This window comes from Oncorhynchus keta, chromosome 12 (genome assembly GCF_023373465.1).
Source record: "Oncorhynchus keta strain PuntledgeMale-10-30-2019 chromosome 12, Oket_V2, whole genome shotgun sequence".
Classification (NCBI taxonomy): Eukaryota; Metazoa; Chordata; class Actinopteri; order Salmoniformes; family Salmonidae; genus Oncorhynchus; species Oncorhynchus keta.
This window is the reverse complement of record NC_068432.1, coordinates 46,548,006-46,567,313: the sequence shown is the minus strand read 5'-3', so window position 1 is coordinate 46,567,313 and position 19,308 is coordinate 46,548,006. Positions and strand designations below refer to the sequence as shown.

The 19,308-nt window shown below is 45.2% G+C and overlaps 1 protein-coding gene, 1 long non-coding RNA gene and 1 pseudogene across 2 annotated transcripts; 1 reads left to right on the top strand and 2 right to left on the bottom strand.

Annotated features, from left to right (window-relative positions):
- Positions 1-3,525: 3,525 nt before the first annotated feature.
- LOC118373157 (nucleolar protein 14-like) lies at positions 3,526-8,145 on the top strand (annotated as a pseudogene).
- A 1-nt stretch (position 8,146) lies between these two features.
- LOC127906538 (uncharacterized) lies at positions 8,147-10,482 on the bottom strand. Its single transcript, XR_008061797.1, has 4 exons — positions 9,975-10,482; positions 9,669-9,794; positions 9,411-9,495; positions 8,147-8,768 (listed from the first exon to the last, which is right to left on the bottom strand). It is a non-coding gene; the product is annotated as an uncharacterized LOC127906538 (long non-coding RNA).
- Positions 10,483-12,206: 1,724 nt separating this feature from the next.
- On the bottom strand, positions 12,207-14,499 carry LOC118373156 (vimentin). Its single transcript, XM_035759219.2, has 4 exons — positions 13,855-14,499; positions 12,887-13,564; positions 12,587-12,631; positions 12,207-12,484 (listed from the first exon to the last, which is right to left on the bottom strand). Exons 1-2 carry the CDS (start codon positions 14,342-14,344, stop codon positions 12,888-12,890), a joined length of 1,167 nt encoding a protein of 388 aa, XP_035615112.1. The 5' UTR covers positions 14,345-14,499; the 3' UTR covers positions 12,207-12,484; positions 12,587-12,631; position 12,887.
- Between the last annotated feature and the right edge of the window lie 4,809 nt (positions 14,500-19,308).

Here is a 19,308-nt window from a genome sequence, read left to right as displayed (position 1 = left end):
ATGAAAGGAAGTTGTATTCTTATGTAACATCCACACTCCAACAGCTTAATGAGTTTGTGGTTATGTGAACAGGCCGGAGAACATCAGAGCCTTCCCCAACACAGATAATTGGTGGTATCACTTCCCTGGCTAGCAAGATGAAGCTAATGATGACAGTTGGAGAAAAGACCAGAAGTGTCAAAGGTCATCGAGTAGTAGGAGATAGACATTGTTTTTCATATTTATGTTTGTATTATTACGCCCATCTGATCTGCATATGTGTATGTTTGCCTCTTTTTAGTACGTTAGCAAAGTTGTGATTTTTGACTAGTCATTTCACTAGTGTGTGTGTGTGTGCTAGGGGTTTTTTACAGTTGCTGTACCATAATGGGGTATTCGGTATTACCTGAAGTTCACACAAGAGATGCACAAAACAAAACAATTTAAACAACATGGATCTTGATCCAGGGGGGGATTGATTGTCTCTGCTGTAACCAAGAAACTTGATCTTGACATCTAGCCACTTAGCTAGCAAGTTAGCAAACCAAATCATAGCTGGGCTCCATATAATTTATTTGGCGCATTTTAGATAGTTATATATATATATTTTTAAGGTATTGAAAATCATACAGTCGGTATGTCTAAATACCCCAGGATGAGTGTCAAAACAAACACTTTGCACATTGACGAGTCAATCTCAAACGCTAGTTGGTGAGTCCTCTAGGGCTCCGCTGAGCCCCTTGGAAGCCTCTTATTGACTCGGCGCCCTTGGCAGCAACATCTTCCCATTTAGTTTTAATATATTACCTAGCAACAACAGTCACTACAACAGTCACCACAACAGTCACAACAACAGTCACAACAACGACGGCCTCAAAAATAAGTCAGAATAAATCAAGATATCTTTAAATTATTTGAAGTTTTATTTTGAATTTGTCTTTGTTACATATAGGTAAGGAGTTTCATGTTTTTTGTTGTTGTTAAGTTTGATCATGTAAGTTACACGAAAACTGTCCATTATTAACTAGCTAAGCTTTAGCTCTAAACCTGAGCCTGTGACTTCATATGAAACCAAAGAGAAGATAACCAACCAGCTAACGGAGCTAATGCAACACTAAATACAATGCTCCTTCCATAAACTAGCTACTGTATGTAGTAACATTATTTCATCATAGCCTGCTCTGTCCCGAGTCAGTACAGCAGCGAGTCTGTTGCTGTGTGTTTAGCTGACCCAATGTTACAATGTAGTGATTGGTGTTTTGGTACGGACTAACTGCTGGGAACATGTCTACAACATCAGCAAGCTGTCAAACGATTGTAAATAAGTGACAAGCTACATGCTGTTCATCAGTTCAGTGCCTAACATCCGACCTAAGCTAGCTATCTAAAATTCCATCCTTGTGTTTGTCAGTGAAGCTAACTATCAGCAGACAGCCTACATACAACAAGCTCAAACCAGCTGGTGAAATCACTGGCGACTGATATACTATCACATATTTTGTAGAGAAATATATGTTGGTTTTTCAACGTTCTCACTGTCTATCGGAGTAACGTCTGTGGCTGCCCCAGGTCCCCTGTACCCAGGTTTCGTAGCAAGTTGAGTCATGCTATTTTGTTATATTGATAAGTGAGTTGGGACGTCGACTGCACATCGTCTTAATGCTCATTTTGTCTAAAACACTTGCAGACTCGAGTGATCACCATCGAACACAACAGCAAGTAGCCCTTTATCAAGGGGCCAATATTCGGTTTTAGATTCAACCGGTATATCGTCCAAGCCTAGTGTGTTGTGTCTGTGAATGTTTGTCATAATTTCTGCCTAAAGGATGTGACACCAGGCCTGGGGTGCTGTGCTGCCTGACTGTAGAGTACCTCCTTCTCCAAGATGAGCTCAGGACAGAACCTCAACTTCCTGCTGGGTGTACTGCAACTGACCGTGCCAGACGAGACCTCTACAGGTAACGATGGTACTGTCTCTCTAACTTCATGAGTTATTGCCCTATCTTCTCAGCAACTCACTTGGTCCTATTCAAGCCTTTCTTATTGGACAAATTCAATTAGGTCCCTCCTCCTTTCAGCCTCTTTGCTTCCATTTGGTTCCTACTGAACATGACCCAGGTTAGCAGTCTAATACCAGGGTTGGATGCCATCATATGTAGCACATTCATTTCTGGAGCAAACGATTGCTGAAATCTGCGTTATTTAATTAGCGGTTGTTTGTAGCTCAGTTGGTAGAGCATGGTGCTTCTAACGCCAGTAGTCGGTTCGATTCCCCCGTACCACCCATACATACAATGTATGCAAGCATGACTGTTAGTCGCTTTGGAAAAAAGTGTCTGCTTAATGGCATGTATTATATTATTCAAACATCGCTACAAACTGAAGTCCACTAAGTCTATCAACATGAACCGACATTGAGATCTTCACATCTAGCATAGCTTAAATTCTGCTGATGACGGCTTGGCATAGCTGTGAAACTATTTCACCGGGCACTGCTAGTGCCATGGTGTCCTGACTGCACTCTACAGCACTCTGCAGTATTAGACGGTGGCTGGCAGACACAGTGAGGCAATTGCAATAGAGACAGTCAGGCTGTCATAGGTTGGTTATTTATGTGTTCATTAGGACCACAGTGGAAGAGCAGTGTTCTACTGCTCTGATGTCACAGATGTGATGATAACAATGGATCTCTGAGAGTGAGAGGGACCATGCCTACGTGGCTGACTGAGTTGCATAGCAGCACATATTATGCAGACTACACACAGCAGTGTGGATTGGCATGTAAACTGACATCACAGCGGGTGTGGCTGATTATGCTACTACGGTACTGAAGGCCCGGTGGCTGGGTAGACTGCAGGGTTGGGGTCAATTTAATTTCAAATCATTCAATTCAGGAAGTAAAATCAAATGTTAATCATGAGGAGTCCTTTGTCTCATCAAAGCCCTGTCTGTTTTAATTTTAAAATGCTAAGGCCGATCCCCTTGGTCTGAGCCCCAGGCATGACAGGCTGCTGTGTCATTCTCCTTCTCTCCAGGTTACTCAGTGGTGCAGCCCTTCAGGCAGAGCTGGAAGGGCAGTGACCCGCTGGTGCTGTCAGACCCACAGCCTGCCTCTGTCTGCCACGCTGCAGCTCACCTTCACCACTGATCTGGGTACAGATCACTGCAGGTGAGACTGAGAGAGCAGATCTGTAAGGTGGAACACTGATTCTACCTATCCAGACCGTTCAGATACACAGCTACACTGATTCTACCTATCCAGACCGTTCAGATACACAGCTCCACCTCTACATATCCAGACCGTTCAGATACACAGCTCCACCTCTACACCGATTCTACCTATCCAGACCGTTCAGATACACAGCTCCACCTCTACACTGATTCTACCTATCCAGACCGTTCAGATACACAGCTCCACCTCTACACCGATTCTACCTATCCAGACCGTTCAGATACACAGCTCCACTGATTCTACCTATCCAGAACGTTTTAGATCTCCATGTTGAATGGTTAGGCCCAATGTTAAGGGGTAGGGAACAAATTGGGATGTGTGTCTTCAGAGACGAGACCAAGATCAGGCAGGCAGTCAGGCACAGTGAGTGTGGGCAATGGGATAATTACAATTGGTCAGAATTAGTCAGCAGTGTCTACCTCCAGATTTCTCCACCTTCACATTCTACCTATCCAGATCTGGATTCTACCTTTGTACACAGCTCCACCTCTACAGGCGGACCGTTCAGATACACAGCTCCACCTCTACACCGATTCTACCTATCCAGACCGTTCAGATACACAGCTCCACTGATTCTACCTATCCAGAACGTTTTAGATCTCCATGTTGAATGGTTAGGCCCAATGTTAAGGGGTAGGGAACAAATTGGGATGTGTGTCTTCAGAGACGAGACCAAGATCAGGCAGGCAGTGAGTGTGGGCAATGGGATAATTACAATTGGTCAGCAGTGATCTGGTGGTAGGCGGAGGGAGGGAGGGAGGAGGAGCGAGGGGAGAGGGGGAGTGAGCGAGCGAGGGAGGAGCGAGGGAGGGAGGGAGGGAGGGAGGGAGGGAGCGAGCGAGTGAGTGGTGGGAGGAGGGTGGGAGGGAGGGAGGGAGCGAGGGAGGAAGGGAGTGGGGGAGGGAGGGAGGGAGGGAGGAGGGAGGGAGGGAGGGAGAGGGGGAGGGAGGGAGGGAGGAGTGAGGAGGGAGGGAGCGTGAGAGGGACTGAAGCAGTGTAGCTAATAAGCCATATCCTATGAATGTGCCAGGACCTTCTCTGCCATTATCCTAGCCCTCATTCTGAATTATAGGTTTAGTAATGGGGTGTCAAATTCAAGTACACCCCTCCTCTGAAGTTGTTGAGTGGGACGATGTACGGTGCACCCTATTCCCTATGTAGTGCACTACTTTTGATCAGGGCCATTAGAGAACAGGGTGCCATTTGGGATGCATTTGTATTGTAGGAGGAGTGAAGAGGGTTGACGTGGATGAACTAGTGCTATTCTGTCATCCTTGTCATCAAGATATGTGCTGCTGTTAGTTGTAGGGCTGGCACGGTAATTGTATAATTGTGTAACTGACGATTGTCAAATCACATTTTATTTGTCACCTGCCCCGAATACAACAGGTGATTATGGAGATACACCACCATGAAAATAAAATAATCGTTTTAATGAACTTAATTTTCAAGTTGACAAATAAAGTAAAAGTCAGAATGCTTCACATCTAACCTTTTTTTCACGTATTTTTTACTTTTTTTCCCTCCCCAATTTTGTGATATCCAAATGGTAGGTCACAGTCTTGTCCCATCGCTGAAACTCGGGAGCCACGCTTCCTCCGAAACACGACCCAGCCAAACCACGCTGCTTCTTGACACACTGCTCGCTTAACCCAGAAACCAGCCGCACCAATGTGTTGAAGGACACATCGTCCAGCTGGCGACCGAGGTCGGCGTGCAGGAACCTGGTCCGCCACAAGGAGTCGTTGGAGTGCGATAGGACAAGGAAATCACACATGCCAAAACCCCCTCTAACCCGGACGATGATAGGCCAATTGTGCGCCACCTCATAGGTCTCCCCACAGCCTGGAATCGAACCCGGGTCTGTAGTGACGCCTCAAGCACTGCGATACAGTGCCTTAAACTGCTGCGCCACTCAGGAGGCCAAACAGTCTAGCCAGTTTTAGAATGGTGTTGTGGAACAAACAGCTGACTGAAGACAGCTTCAGCCAATGTTCTGTTGAGTCTGTTTCCGTGGCAACATGCAATCTTTACGTGATGGAACTTTGTTGCTCTCTGTTTTGGAGCAAATGAGTATCATTAAATACATGTACCCAATTCCTTAGTAAAAACAGCACCCATGTCGTGGCAGTCAGGAGCAAAGGAGAGGAGACCCATGACTGTCACAGCCCTAGTTAGATTATTTGAGCAGTAATGATACTCATAAACCATTTATACCTATAGCCACTTGGTGTGCGGTCATATCCTAACTGTCTAGATTCTGGTGGGGCTTACAAAGGCCGATGCAGGGCTATGCTGAGTGAATAGACGGAGTGTGTGTGAAGTGTCAGCCCTGTGGTAATTATCAACACTGTGTTAGCTGCTAGGAATCAGCCTCAAGAGATTAGAGTCAGTATGACCCTGTAGGGTAGTGGACTGCATTCACACACTCCTCCCCCGGGCGAGAGAGAGAGAAGTGTGTATGTTTTCTGTGTGTATGAGTGAGTGTGTCCGAGTGTGTTTTTCCGTTAATTCTCGTGTGTATGTGCCTGTTTGTTGAAATGGTCACTAAATCAGTGTGTACTTGTATTCTGTCCTAATGATGTCCCACTGTCTGTCCTCTCCATAGGCTGTCTTTGGCCACTTGACCTGCTGTAGTGCTGCTCCTCACTCTACAGAGAACTCACTTCCTGTAGCCACATCTTCCAGCCAATTAGCATACTGCTCTCCAAACACCGTCCTGTCAAAACGTGCCCTACAGCCTTACAGGTGAGTGGAACTGCATTGTCAGCAAGCCCTGGGCAAATGTTGCTTTTTGACGCTAAATTAGTGTCCAAAATCGAGCATAGAAAAATAAAAAAGTTTGTTTGCTAAAAAGAAGCAGTGGTCACCTTAGTGACCCTGTATGTAACACTATGGCCAGGGTCAATTTCAATAAGGAGAATTGGAATTTCAATTTACTTCCTGAAATGACTGACTTGAAATGGAATTGATCCCAACTCCGGGCTACCCCTTAGTTCCCCAGTCTGCCACTACAGTGAGTCCTTGTTTTTGTCCATCACCAAATGGGAATAGTGGTCAATCAGCAGATAAATGACCTTCACCAGAGGTCACGCAGACCAGAAAGATGCTTATTCACAGCTCACCCTCACTGAAATGAAGACTATTTCACCACTAGTTGTCAATGATTGCAAGTCCACATGTTTTGGTATAGGAGGTTTTCCTCTACACAACCTTTTATCTGTGGACATTGGCTGACTGATTTAACTCATATTAGACAGTTGTAATATAACCTTGTACTTTGTGTTTCTGTTATCCCAAGAGGATCATGGGAAAGTCCTTGGGGCCATATCTGGCTCCAAGACATCACATCCTCCTTGGTCTTAGAGAAGAAGAAACCCATTCCTCTTAAACTGCTCACACCAAAGATTGTAGAAGTGAGTAAGACCTCTGAATTCAGTCATTTGTATAGCATGGCTTTCTGAAGATTGGGATAGAGAAGGATGATATTCCTCTCTTAACCCATGATGCTCGCACCAAAGATAGTAGAAAAAATATAGAAGTGTGAGAGAGAGTTGATTTGAGTTAATTGTAAAAAATTACTCCTTGAAGATTTAGGTAGTGGAACTATTTCCTCTTTAGTGTGTTACCTTCACTTAGCTGTAAATCTTTTAACATTCGAATTACATTTTTTACATGGCATTCATTTTGTACTTTCTCTCGATTCTTCATTTTTTCTCTCTAGACTGGACTATGGGAAGAAGCAAGGGAACATGAAGGAGGAGAGGGAGAAGGAGAGGTTGAACCACAAGTATAAGAAGGAGTTAAAGGAAGCTCTGACAGAGATCTGTAAAGACACCCACTTCCTGGCCCCAGAGAAACTCAGCGAGGTCATGGGCAGGTCTGTAGGACAACCTCTTCTCTCTTAATCTGTAAGGTCCTGGGTGTCGTGAGGGTGAAATCAGGCGCAGGAAAGCAGAGTTCAGTAAAGTGCTTCTTTAACGCACACACGGTGAACTACGGTCACCCCACTTTCGGGTGCTCAAACAAAATGCCCCAGACAGAGGGAACGAAAACAGTCTAGCACGAACACGTACATCAAATGCAAACACCAGGGTTACAATAATCAATTCCGCACAAAGAACCAGGCGGGCCGGCTGACTAATAAAGCCTCACTAATTATAACCAACTCAAAACAGGTTTACTCAATAAACACATAAGGAGGGGGAGGAAAGAATCAGTGGCAGCTAGTAGGCCGGCGACGAGCGCCGAGCGCCACCCGAACGGGAAGGGGAGCCACCTTCGGTCGGAGTCATGACATAATCAATCTAAAAGTTACTACATTTATTTATTTATTTTTTATAAAGCATTTGATTTGGTCTGGCTAGGGTTTGCACTTTTTAATTGGTTCCAGGCAGCCAGGCTCAATTAAACACAGCAAAACTATTTGAACTACTATTTGATTCCAGGTCTGCACACTGCAAAATACACTTTTCCCTGTAGAAATGACCTGATGTTTTTTTGTGTGTGTGTAGGGATGCGAAGAGGAAGGTGAAGGAGCTGTTTGGCAGTCTGGCCACTCAGGAGGGAGAGTGGAAGACTCTGAAGAGGAGGAGGAACAGCAGAAAAAAGACTTATTCCCAACTGAAGAGGAGGAGGATGAGGAGACACTGACCTATTCCCAACTGAAGAGGAGGAGGAGGAGGAGACACTGACCTATTCCCAACTGAAGAGGAGGAGGAGGAGGAGACACTGACCTATTCCCAACTGAAGAGGAGGAGGAGGAGGAGACACTGACCTAATCACAACCAAAGAGTAGGAGAAACAGCAGACACTGACCTAATCACAACTGAAGAGGAGGAGGAGGAACAGCAGACACTGACCTAATCACAACCAAAGAGGAGGAGGAGAAACAGCAGACACTGACCTAATCACAACCGAAGAGGAGGAGGAGAAACAGCAGACACTGACCTAATCACAACTGAAGAGGAGGAGGAGGAACAGCAGACACTGACCTAATCACAACCGAAGAGGAGGAGGAGAAACAGCAGACACTGACCTAATCACAACCGAAGAGGAGGAGGAGAAACAGCAGACACTGACCTAATCACAACCAAAGAGGAGGAGGAGAAACAGCAGACACTGACCTAATCACAACCGAAGAGGAGGAGGAGAAACAGCAGACACTGACCTAATCACAACCGAAGAGGAGGAGGAGGAACAGCAGACACTGACCTAATCACAACCGAAGAGGAGGAGGAGAAACAGCAGACACTGACCTAATCACAACCGAAGAGGAGGAGGAGGAACTGCAGACACTGACCTAATCACAACCAAAGAGGAGGAGAAACAGCAGACACTGACCTAATCACAACCAAAGAGGAGGAGAAACAGCAGACACTGACCTAATCACAACCGAAGAGGAGGAGGAGGAACAGCAGACACTGACCTAATCACAACCGAAGAGGAGGAGGAACAGCAGACACTGACCTAATCACAACCGAAGAGGAGGAGGAGGAGGAACAGCAGACACTGACCTAATCACAACCGAAGAGGAGGAGGAACAGCAGACACTGACCTAATCACAACTGAAGAGGAGGAGGAGGAACAGCAGACACTGACCTAATCACAACCGAAGAGGAGGAGAAACAGCAGACACTGACCTAATCACAACCAAAGAGGAGGAGAAACAGCAGACACTGACCTAATCACAACCAAAGAGGAGGAGAAACAGCAGACACTGACCTAATCACAACCGAAGAGGAGGAGGAGGAGGAACAGCAGACACTGACCTAATCACAACCGAAGAGGAGGAGGAACAGCAGACACTGACCTAATCACAACCGAAGAGGAGGAGGAGGAGGAACAGCAGACACTGACCTAATCACAACCGAAAGAGGAGGAGGAACAGCAGACACTGACCTAATCACACTGAAGAGGAGGAGGAGGAGGAACAGCAGACACTGACCTAATCACAACCGAAGAGGAGGAGGAGGAGGAACAGCCGAAGAGGAGGAGGAACAGCAGACACTGACCTAATCACAACCGAAGAGGAGGAGGAGGAGGAACAGCAGACACTGACCTAATCACAACCGAAGAGGAGGAGGAGGAGGAGGAACAGCAGACACTGACCTAATCACAACCGAAGAGGAGGAGGAGCAGACACTGACCTAATCACAACTGAAGAGGAGGAGGAGGAGGAGGAACAGAAGACACTGACCTAATCACAACCGAAGAGGAGGAGGAGGAACAGCAGACACTGACCTATTCACAACCGAAGAGGAGGAGAAACAGCAGACACTGACCTAATCACAACCAAAGAGGAGGAGGAGAAACAGCAGACACTGACCTAATCACAACCGAAGAGGATGAGGAGAAACAGCAGACACTGACCTATTCACAACCGAAGAGGAGGAGAAACAGCAGACACTGACCTAATCACAACCGAAGAGGATGAGGAGAAACAGCAGACACTGACCTAATCACAACCGAAGAGGAGGAGGAGAAACAGCAGACACTGACCTAATCACAACCGAAGAGGAGGAGGACCAGCAGACACTGACCTAATCACAACCGAAGAGGAGGAGGAACAGCAGACACTGACCTAATCACAACCGAAGAGGAGGAGGAGGAACAGCAGACACTGACCTAATCACAACCGAAGAGGAGGAGGAGGAACAGCAGACACTGACCTAATCACAACCAAAGAGGAGGAGGAACAGCAGACACTGACCTAATCACAACCGAAAGAGGAGGAGGAGGAGGAGGAACAGCAGACACTGACCTAATCACAACCGAAGAGGAGGAGGAGGAGGAACAGCAGACACTGACCTAATCACAACCGAAGAGGAGGAGGAGGAGGAACAGCAGACACTGACCTAATCACAACCGAAGAGGAGGAGGAGGAGGAACAGCAGACACTGACCTAATCACAACCGAAGAGGAGGAGGAACAGCAGACACTGACCTAATCACAACCGAAGAGGAGGAGGAGGAACAGCAGACACTGACCTAATCACAACCGAAGAGGAGGAGGAACAGCAGACACTGACCTAATCACAACCGAAGAGGAGGAGAAACAGCAGACACTGACCTAATCACAACCAAAGAGGAGGAGAAACAGCAGACACTGACCTATTCACAACCAAAGAGGAGGAGAAACAGCAGACACTGACCTAATCACAACCGAAGAGGAGGAGGAGGAAGAGGAACAGAAGACACTGACCTAATCACAACTGAAGAGGAGGAGGAGGAGGAGGAGGAATGACAGACATTGACCTATTCATAACTGAAGTGGGATTCAAATGGATTTAATTTAGTTACAAAATGGGATTAAAATGGATTTAAATCTGTTACAAAATGGGATTAAAATGGATTTCATTCCGTTACAAAATGGGATTAAAATGGATTTAAATCTGTTACAAAATGGGATTAAAATGGATTTAATTTAGTTACAAAGTGGGATTAAAATGAATTTAAATCTGTTACAAAAATGGGATTAAAATGGATTTAAATCTGTTACAAAATGGGATTAAAATGGATTTAAATTTGTTACAAAATGGGATTAAAATGGATTTAATTTAGTTACAAAGTGGGATTAAAATGGATTTAAATCTGTTACAAAATGGGATTAAAATTGAATTAATTTAGTTACAAAGTGGGATTAAAATGGATGTAATTTATTTTTGATAAATCCCTAACTAAAATAGTTGCACCCCATTTCCCCTCAGAATAGCCTCAATTTGTCGGGGCATGGACTCTACAAGGTGTTGAAAGCGTTCCACAGGGATGCTGGCCGATGTTGACTCCAATGCTTTCCACAGTTGTGTCCAGTTGGCTGGATGTCCTTTGGGTGGTGGACCATTCTAGATACATATGGGAAACTGTTGAGCGTGAAAAACCCAGCAGAGTTGCAGTTGTTGACAGTCTCACACCAGTGCACCTAGCCCGTACTATCGTACCCCGTTCAAAGGCACTTAAATCTTTTGTCTTGCCTATTCGCCCTCTGAATGGCACACATACATAATCCATGTCTCAGTTGTCGCAAGGCTTAAAAATCCTTCTTTAACCTGTCTCGTTCCCTTCATCGCCACTGATTGAAGTGATTCTATTAATATTTTTTATAATTTCTTCCACTTTGACATTAGAGTATTTTATGTGGATTATATAAAATACAAAAAATACATACATTTTAATAGCACTTTGTAACACAATAAAATGTGAAGAAATCCAAGGTGTCTGAATACTTTTGCAAGGCACTGTTTGTGTTGGTCGAGTCGCTTGGTTCTAACCAGTGGTTTTGCTTATGGCTTTGATGTTATTGACTCTTGTCACTGACACATCCTATCATGAAAATATGTCTTCCATTTTGAGTGTCAACTCCTTTCACCACCATGGGTCAAGGCCAGGGTATGCAGTATCTATTTGTTGTACTTGAAATGTAATGCAAATGTTCTTCCTTTGTCCCAATAGCCTTCGCGTTGACTTATCTTACCATGCACATTTGCAAATAAAAGTATGCATCTGTTGAAAGTCATAAACATTCTATTTGTATTGATGATATTCTAATACAAGGTGGATAAGAACTTCTACTTCTCTAACAAACTCAGTCATTTTAGATTGACAATGTTTAGAGATGTGCAATTATTACCAGAAACAAACCACAGCAGCTGTAATGCACTCAAGTCAAGCTTTGTTTATTAAGTAGTACATGGTATACATTTATGTGAACGTCTTCAGTTATGTTACATAACATGAAAATAGGTGGGGTAAAGGGGGTTTAAATGACATTTGAAATAAAAGTGATGTGTTGTTTTGACGAGTTAACCATACGGTAGCACAGCGTGACATGACAAGGGCTGACAGGGGCGGGCTGGTTGGGAGGAGGGGGTGGTGGGGGGCTGACAGGGGTGGGCTGGTTGGGAGGAGGTGGTGGGGGGCTGACAGGGGCGGGCTGGTTGGGAGGAGGGGGTGGTGGGGGCTGACAGGGGTGGGCTGGTTGGGAGGAGGTGGTGGGGGGTTGACAGGGGCAGGCAGGACTGGGAGGAGGTGGTGGGAGGTTGACGGGTGGGCTGGTTGGGAAGGTGTAATGGAATGTGCTAGGGGTTGACAGTGTGTAGGGGCAGAAAGAGGGTGGGGGCTGATAGGGTGGGCGGGTAGGTGGAACAGAGGAGTGAAGGTAGGGGGAGTTGACAAGCTTGGTGGTAGGGGAGAACGTGGAGTGCTCAGGCAGACCGTCTGGCAGCTGGTGAGTCTCCACACTGCAGGACATTGAGGTGGTCCTCTGTGACAGCTCCTACAGGGGAGGAGAGAAACATGGTACGTATAGAGGGTCAAAAACACAGGGAGCATAGACAGAAAGTAAACAGAACAATTTAGGAATGATCTGGGAGTCTACCTTTTGATCTGAAGCGCTCCTCTGTCTGGAATGATATTTAGACACCTAAACAATGGGAATAAAAGTTGCTCTATTTTAAGTGTCAACGGTGCTCTGCTTGCAAGCAGTACGATCAGTGATTTTGTACATTTGACTTGGTAATTATTTTCTGATATCACCACGTTTCTGTAAGCCTCACACTTTGATGAGCGCTAAAGAAACTTGTATTAATGTTTCCCCAACAGTTCCTTCCAATCTGACATGACTCATGCCCTACTAGGGGAGCTGTTGCCCATCCATGATGACCATTAACCAACACACCTTAAGCTTCTGGTTGTTTCCCTGCAGAGATCCCCAGCCTGCTCTCCTCTCCCTCCAGCAGCTTCCTGTAGACGGCGATTTCAGCGTCCAGCTTCAGCTTGATGTGCAGCAGCTCTTGGTAGTCGGCCAGGTACTTGCCCATCTCCATCTTGGTCTCGCAGAGCTGGTGCTCCAGCTGAGCAATGATGCCCTCCAGGCCTCCAACCTTATCCATGTGGGCCATCTCCATGTCCTCCAGCTGCTGCTCCAGGGCTGCGTTTCTCGCCCTCAGCCCGTCGATCTGGTTCTGGAGGTCTGTCACCTGGTTGTGGAAGGTGGTGATCTCTTCTTTCATGGACTTCATCTGCTCTTCTTTCTTGCCGGCGACTTCTTTGAGGGTTTCAAACTTGCCCTTGTACCACTTCTCCGCTTCCTGGACGTTCTTGGCCGCCACAGTCTCAATCTCGGCTCGCATGTTGCGGAGGTAGGCGGCGAGGTCGGGGCGGTCACCGTCGACTTCCGCGGTCACCTTGGAGTCCTCGATCTGCTTCATGAGGTCGGCAACTTCCTCGTCATGCAACTTCTTGAGGAACTCAATCTCGGCCACCAGCTGTTCGACACTCTTCTCGAGCTCAGCCTTCTGCAGAGTGGCATTGTCAACGTCTTGACGGAATTCCCTCAGGATCATCTCTGCCTCCTCTGGAGACGGACAAATAGAGAGTGGATGAGTTGGAAACATGACAGCAGTGATGTTAGTACTCTATAAAGTATTGGCATCAATTGTATTTGATGGGGTGTATGATAAGCCTGTATACACACTAATCAAATGTGATTATACATCGGAGGAAAATATCTGGTTCCATTTTTCATACAAACAAACGTACATCATACCCTCTCCAACAACTGTTTATGTCTATATAACAATGACGTGAATCTATATGATTTGTTTCAGCCAATCTCCCCACTTCCCAGACAGTGTGAGACCCTACCTTTCAGTGCCAGCTCCTCTTCCAGTTTCATTCTCCACACCTCCACCTCCTCCTCAATGTATCCCCTCTCAATATCAGCAGCTCCCTTCTCATTGGTCAAGGCTTCGATCAGCTCCCTCATCTCCTTGAACTTGAGGTTGTACTCTTCTCCGATGCCGGTGGGGCCTCCCTTGAAGCGGCCCTGTAGCGCAGCCAGCTCGGCCATCAGCAGGGCGTTCCTCTGTTCAAGGGCCTGGACTTTCTCGATGTAGCCTGCAAACCTCACGTTTAGCTCCTGCATCTCCTCCTTCTCGTTGGCATGGACCTGGTGTATCTCTGTGCCCAACTCCACGGCCGAGGACACGTGGCCGTCCTGGTATCCTGAGCGTCCACGGTTGTTGTACGAGGATCCACGGCACCGGGAGGGAGAGGGGCTCTGAACTCGCATACTGCTGCGTGCCCCACTCACCTGCAGGGACTGGGATTTCTGGGAATAGGAAGATCCTCTCATGTTTGGTTCTCAGTGTGTTACAAAGTGTCTTCTAGAATCAGATGATTTGTTTGTTCTTGAGTATAGTTCCAGTTCCACTAAACAGGAAGGCCTCTTCTGGTGTTCTCTCCCTTTGCTGGCTGGCCCACCTTGCTGTTGTGCTGACAGTCTCTCAGATCGACCTGTGGCTTTTATAGGGCCGCAAAGAATGTCTCAGGCTCCCTTGAAAATCTTGCAGGGTTTTGAAATGTTTTAAATGTGGATCATTACTCTCTTCAAAGACCTGCAGCACCACAGTCTTCATTTGCTAGCTAGCATTGCATTGTTAGTAGTGGGGATGGGTGGAGTTTGCACGGCCCTAACGCCTCCATATGAAATAGTGATATGAGCATGTATGCCCGCTATTTTTCACTCTCTTCTCACTTAGGGCGCCTCTAGGGACTCGGGAGGGTGTGAGGCAGGGTAGGGAGGGCTTTCAGCGCATTGGAAAACGATGACCAAGTGACTTATGTTCTTCGGCAACAGTTTTTCCAGTAAGACTTTCTGACACATGTTCCCTCATATATGAATCAAGGTGTCAGACACCAGTCTCCAGTGGAGACATTATTTAAACAATACTATTAACCTTCTCCAAGAATATCAAGAGACTTCCTAAGGCTGGTAGTGACGTTAAGGAGAGCAGTAGGGCTCCTACTTCATTTGAGTCTCTGTCGTCTCAGGATATGGACTACGCCAAACAGGGCAGTTACAATAGTAAAGCTATGTCTTGATATTTTAGATTCAGGTGCCTCTTTTTGTGTTAGAAAAGTATTTTACTGGATCTATGGATAACCACAATTTACTAGTAATAATGTTTTAAAGCACCTGCACACTATTGGAATGTTTGGCGATGTTTTGACTTGAAGTGGTAATCGGACAAAAAGGGAAATCTGCATAATTGATGAGACACTACTGGTTATGATTGATGAGACCCTATTGGTTTTGATTGATGAGACACTATTGGTTTTGATTGATGAGACCCTATTGGTTATGATTGATGAGACACTATTGGTTTTGATTGATGAGACACTATTGGTTTTGATTGATGAGACACTATTGGGTTTGATTGATGAGACACTATTGGTTTTGATTAATGAGACACTATTGGTTTTGATTGATGAGACACTATTGGTTTTGATTGATGAGACCCTATTGGTTATGATTGATGAGACCCTATTGGTTTTTATTTATGAGACCCTATTGGTTATGATTGATGAGACCCTATTGGTTTTGATTGATGAGACCCTATTGGTTTTGATTGATGAGACCCTATTGGTTTTGATTGATGAGACACTATTGGTTTTGATTGATGAGACCCTATTGGTTTTGATTGATGAGACCCTATTGGTTATGATTGATGAGACCCTATTGGTTTTGATTGATGAGACACTATTGGTTTTGATTGATGAGACCCTATTGGTTCTGATTGATGAGACACTATTATTTTCTGTAGTTTGTACAGTTGGTTCACACACTCTGTTCCTCCTCACTCGAATCACATTTAAAATCAATATACTACCTATTTTTTCATGACATTTTTACTCCACTCTACATTCATGGACATGAGATTATTGCACTTTTAGGTGATACCCTCTGGGTCCACATTGTACAATTTGTTGTATATGTCTGTTACCCAAATAAATGAATGGTGTTACCAAATGGTAACTCTTGTTTTAGCTCAGCTGTGTCTAACATAGCTAGCTGTGGAGTGTGTATCTATCTGTGTGATGCCTTCAGCCCCTGTTGGCAGTCCCTTGCGAGGGCTCTACGTTCATGGATATAAGATGACATGTCTTCACCAAATGGTGAATACCTCGATATACTGTACCACATGTTTAGTAGTGAGTCATGATTAGCTTGCTGTTAGCGTGGTGTGAGTGGGTGTAGCCATCTTATCTGCCTTCCCTGTGAGGGCATCAGCCCTGAGCAGGTTCAATCGCTAGTCTACATTCATTGACATGAGATTACTTTTTTATTTTATTTTTTATTTCACCTTTATTTAACCAGGTAGGCTAGTTGAGAACAAGTTCTCATTTACAACTGCGACCTGGCCAAGATAAAGCAAAGCAGTGCGACACAAACAACAACACAGAGTTACACATGGAATAAACAAGTGTACAGTCAATAACACAATAGAAAAAAATCTAGTTTATATACAGTGTGTGCAAATGATGGGAGGAGGTAGGCAATAAATAGGCCATAGTAGCGAAGTAATTACAATTTAGCAGATTAACACTGGAGTGATAAATGAGCAGATGATGATGTGCAAGTAGAAATACTGGTTGGCAAAAGAGCAGAAAAGTAAAACTAAAACAATATGGGGATGAGGTAGGTAGATTGGGGGGCTATTTACAGATGGACTATGTACAGCTGCAGCGATCTGTTAGCTGCTCACATAGCTGATGTTTAAAGTTAGTGAGGGAAATATAAGTCTACAGCTTCAGCGATTTTTGCAATTAGTTACAGTCACTGGCAGCAGAGAACTGGAAGGAAAGGCGGCCAAATGAGGTGTTGGCTTTGGGGATGACCAGTGAGATATACCTGCTGGAGCGCGTGCTTCGGGTGGGTGTTGTGATCGTGCCCAGTGAGCTGAGATAAGGCAGAGCTTTACCTAGCATAGACTTGGAGATGACCTGGAGCCAGTGGGTCTGGCGACTAGAGCACACAAGTCGCAGTGGTGGGTGGTATAAGGGGGTTTGGTAACAAAACAGATGGCACTGTGATAGACTGCATCCAGTTTCCTGAGTAGAGTATTGGAAGCTATTTTGTAGATGACATCGCCGAAGTCGAGGATCGGTAGGATAGTCAGTTTTACTAGGGTAAGTTTGGCGGCGTGAGTGAATGAGGCTTTGTTGTGAAATAGAAAACCGATTCTAGATTTGATTTTGGATTGGAGATGTTTGATATGAGTCTGGAAGGAGAGTTTACAGTCTAGCCAGACACCTAGGTATTTGTAGTTGTCCACATATTCTAGGTCAGAACTGTCTAGGGTGATGCTAGTCGGGGTTGCCGGTGCGTGCAATGTATGGTTGAAAAGCATGCATTTGGTTTTACTAGCATTTAAGAGCAGTTGGTGGCCACGGAAGGAGTGTTGTATGGCATCGAAGCTCGTTTGGAGGTTTGTTAACACAGTGTCCAAAGAAGGGCCAGATGTATACAAAATGGTGTCATCTGCGTAGAGGCGGATCAGGGAATCACCCACAGCAAGAGCGACATCATTGATATATACAGAGAAAAGAGTCGGCCCGAGAATTCAACCCTGTGGTACCCCCATAGAGACTGCCAGAGGTCCAGACAACAGGCCCTCCGATTTGACACACTGGACTCTGTTTGCGAAGTAGTTGGATAAATAGGCGAGGCGGTCATTTGAGAAACCAAGACTATTGAGTCTCCTGATAAGAATGTGGTGATTGACAGAGTCGAAAGCCTTGGCCAGGTCGATGAAGACGGCTGCACAGTACTGTCTTTTATCAATGGCGGTTATGATATCGTTTAGTACCTTGAGCGTGGCTGAGGTGCACCTGTGACCGGCTCGGAAACCGGATTGCACAGCGGAGAAGGTACAGTGGGATTCGAAATGGTCAGTGATCTGTTTCGAAGATGTTTGAGAGGCAGGGCAGGATGGATATACTGTAGGTCTATAACAGTTTGAGTGTTACCCCCTTTGAAGAGGGGGATGACCACCGGCAGCTTTCCAATCTTTAGAGATCTCAGACGATACGAAAGAGAGGTTGAACAGGCTAGTAATAGGGGTTGCAACAATGGCGGCGGATAATTTTAGAAAGAGAGGGTCCAGATTGTCTAGCCCAGCTGATTTATACGGGTCCAGGTTTTGTAGCTCTTTCAGAACATCTGCTATCTGGATTTGAGTGAAGGACAAGCTGGAACTTGTCTTCTTGACCAAAGTAATTAATATCTAGTGAACAAAAATATAAACACAACGTTCAATAAGGTTCATATGAGGAAAACAATAAATTGAAATAAATTCATTAGGCCCTAATCTATGGATTTCACATAACTGGAAATATAGATCTGCATCTGTTGGTCACAGATACCTTAAAAGAATGGGCCTCAGGATCACATCACAGTATTTCTGTGCATTCAAATTGCCATTGATAAAATGCAATTGTTGGTTGTCTGTAATTTACACCTGCTCATACATTACCATAACCCCACCTCCACCATGGGCACTCTGTTTACAACTTGACGCCATACACATGGTCTGCAGTTGTGAGGCTGGTTGGACGTACTGCCAAATTCTCTAAAAACGATGTTGGATGCGGCTTATGGTAGAGAATTTAACATTCAATCCTCTGGAAACAGTTCTGGACATTCCTGCAGTCAGCATGACAATTGCACATCAATAGCACATCAAAACCTGAGACATCTGTGGTATTATGTTGTGTGACAAAACTGCACATTTTAGAGTGGCTTTTATTGTCCCTAGCACAAGGTTCACCTGTGTAATGATCATGCTGTTTAATCAGCTTCTTGATATGCCACACCTGTCAGGTGGATGGATTATCTTATCAAAGGAGAAATGCTCTCTAACAGGAATGAGAAATAAGCTTTTTGTGTGTACAGAACATTTCTGGGATCTTTTATTTCCGCTCAGGAAACATTGGACCAACACTTTACGTTTATGTTGCATTGATATAGGTTTTCAGTGGATATACTGTATGTAATAGCTCATGTCCAGTAGACAGTCATGATTATTAGCTAGCTAGCTAGCTATGTGTATCTGTATCTATGATGCCTCCAGTCCCCCCCCCCCATTGAACCCCATAACCTATTTTCATAACAATTTCCCTCTACATTCATGGACATAACCAAATGGTGAAGTAATACCCAATATTAGCTAACATTAGCTATGTGTGCTGTGTAGAGGGATGCATCTGCCTGTCCAGTCCCCTGTGGGGGCATCAGCACGGAGCAGGTTCAATCTC

What these genes read in the sequence shown, in the direction of transcription:
- LOC118373156 (XM_035759219.2), bottom strand. Translation starts at nt 14,344, where the DNA reads ATGAGAGGATCTTCCTATTCCCAGAAATCCCAGTCCCTGCAGGTGAGT. An exon ending in AGAGGAGCTGGCACTGAAAG is followed by an intron (nt 13,565 to 13,854) that starts GTAGGGTCTCAC and finishes GTCCGTCTCCAG; the next exon opens with AGGAGGCAGAGATGATCCTG.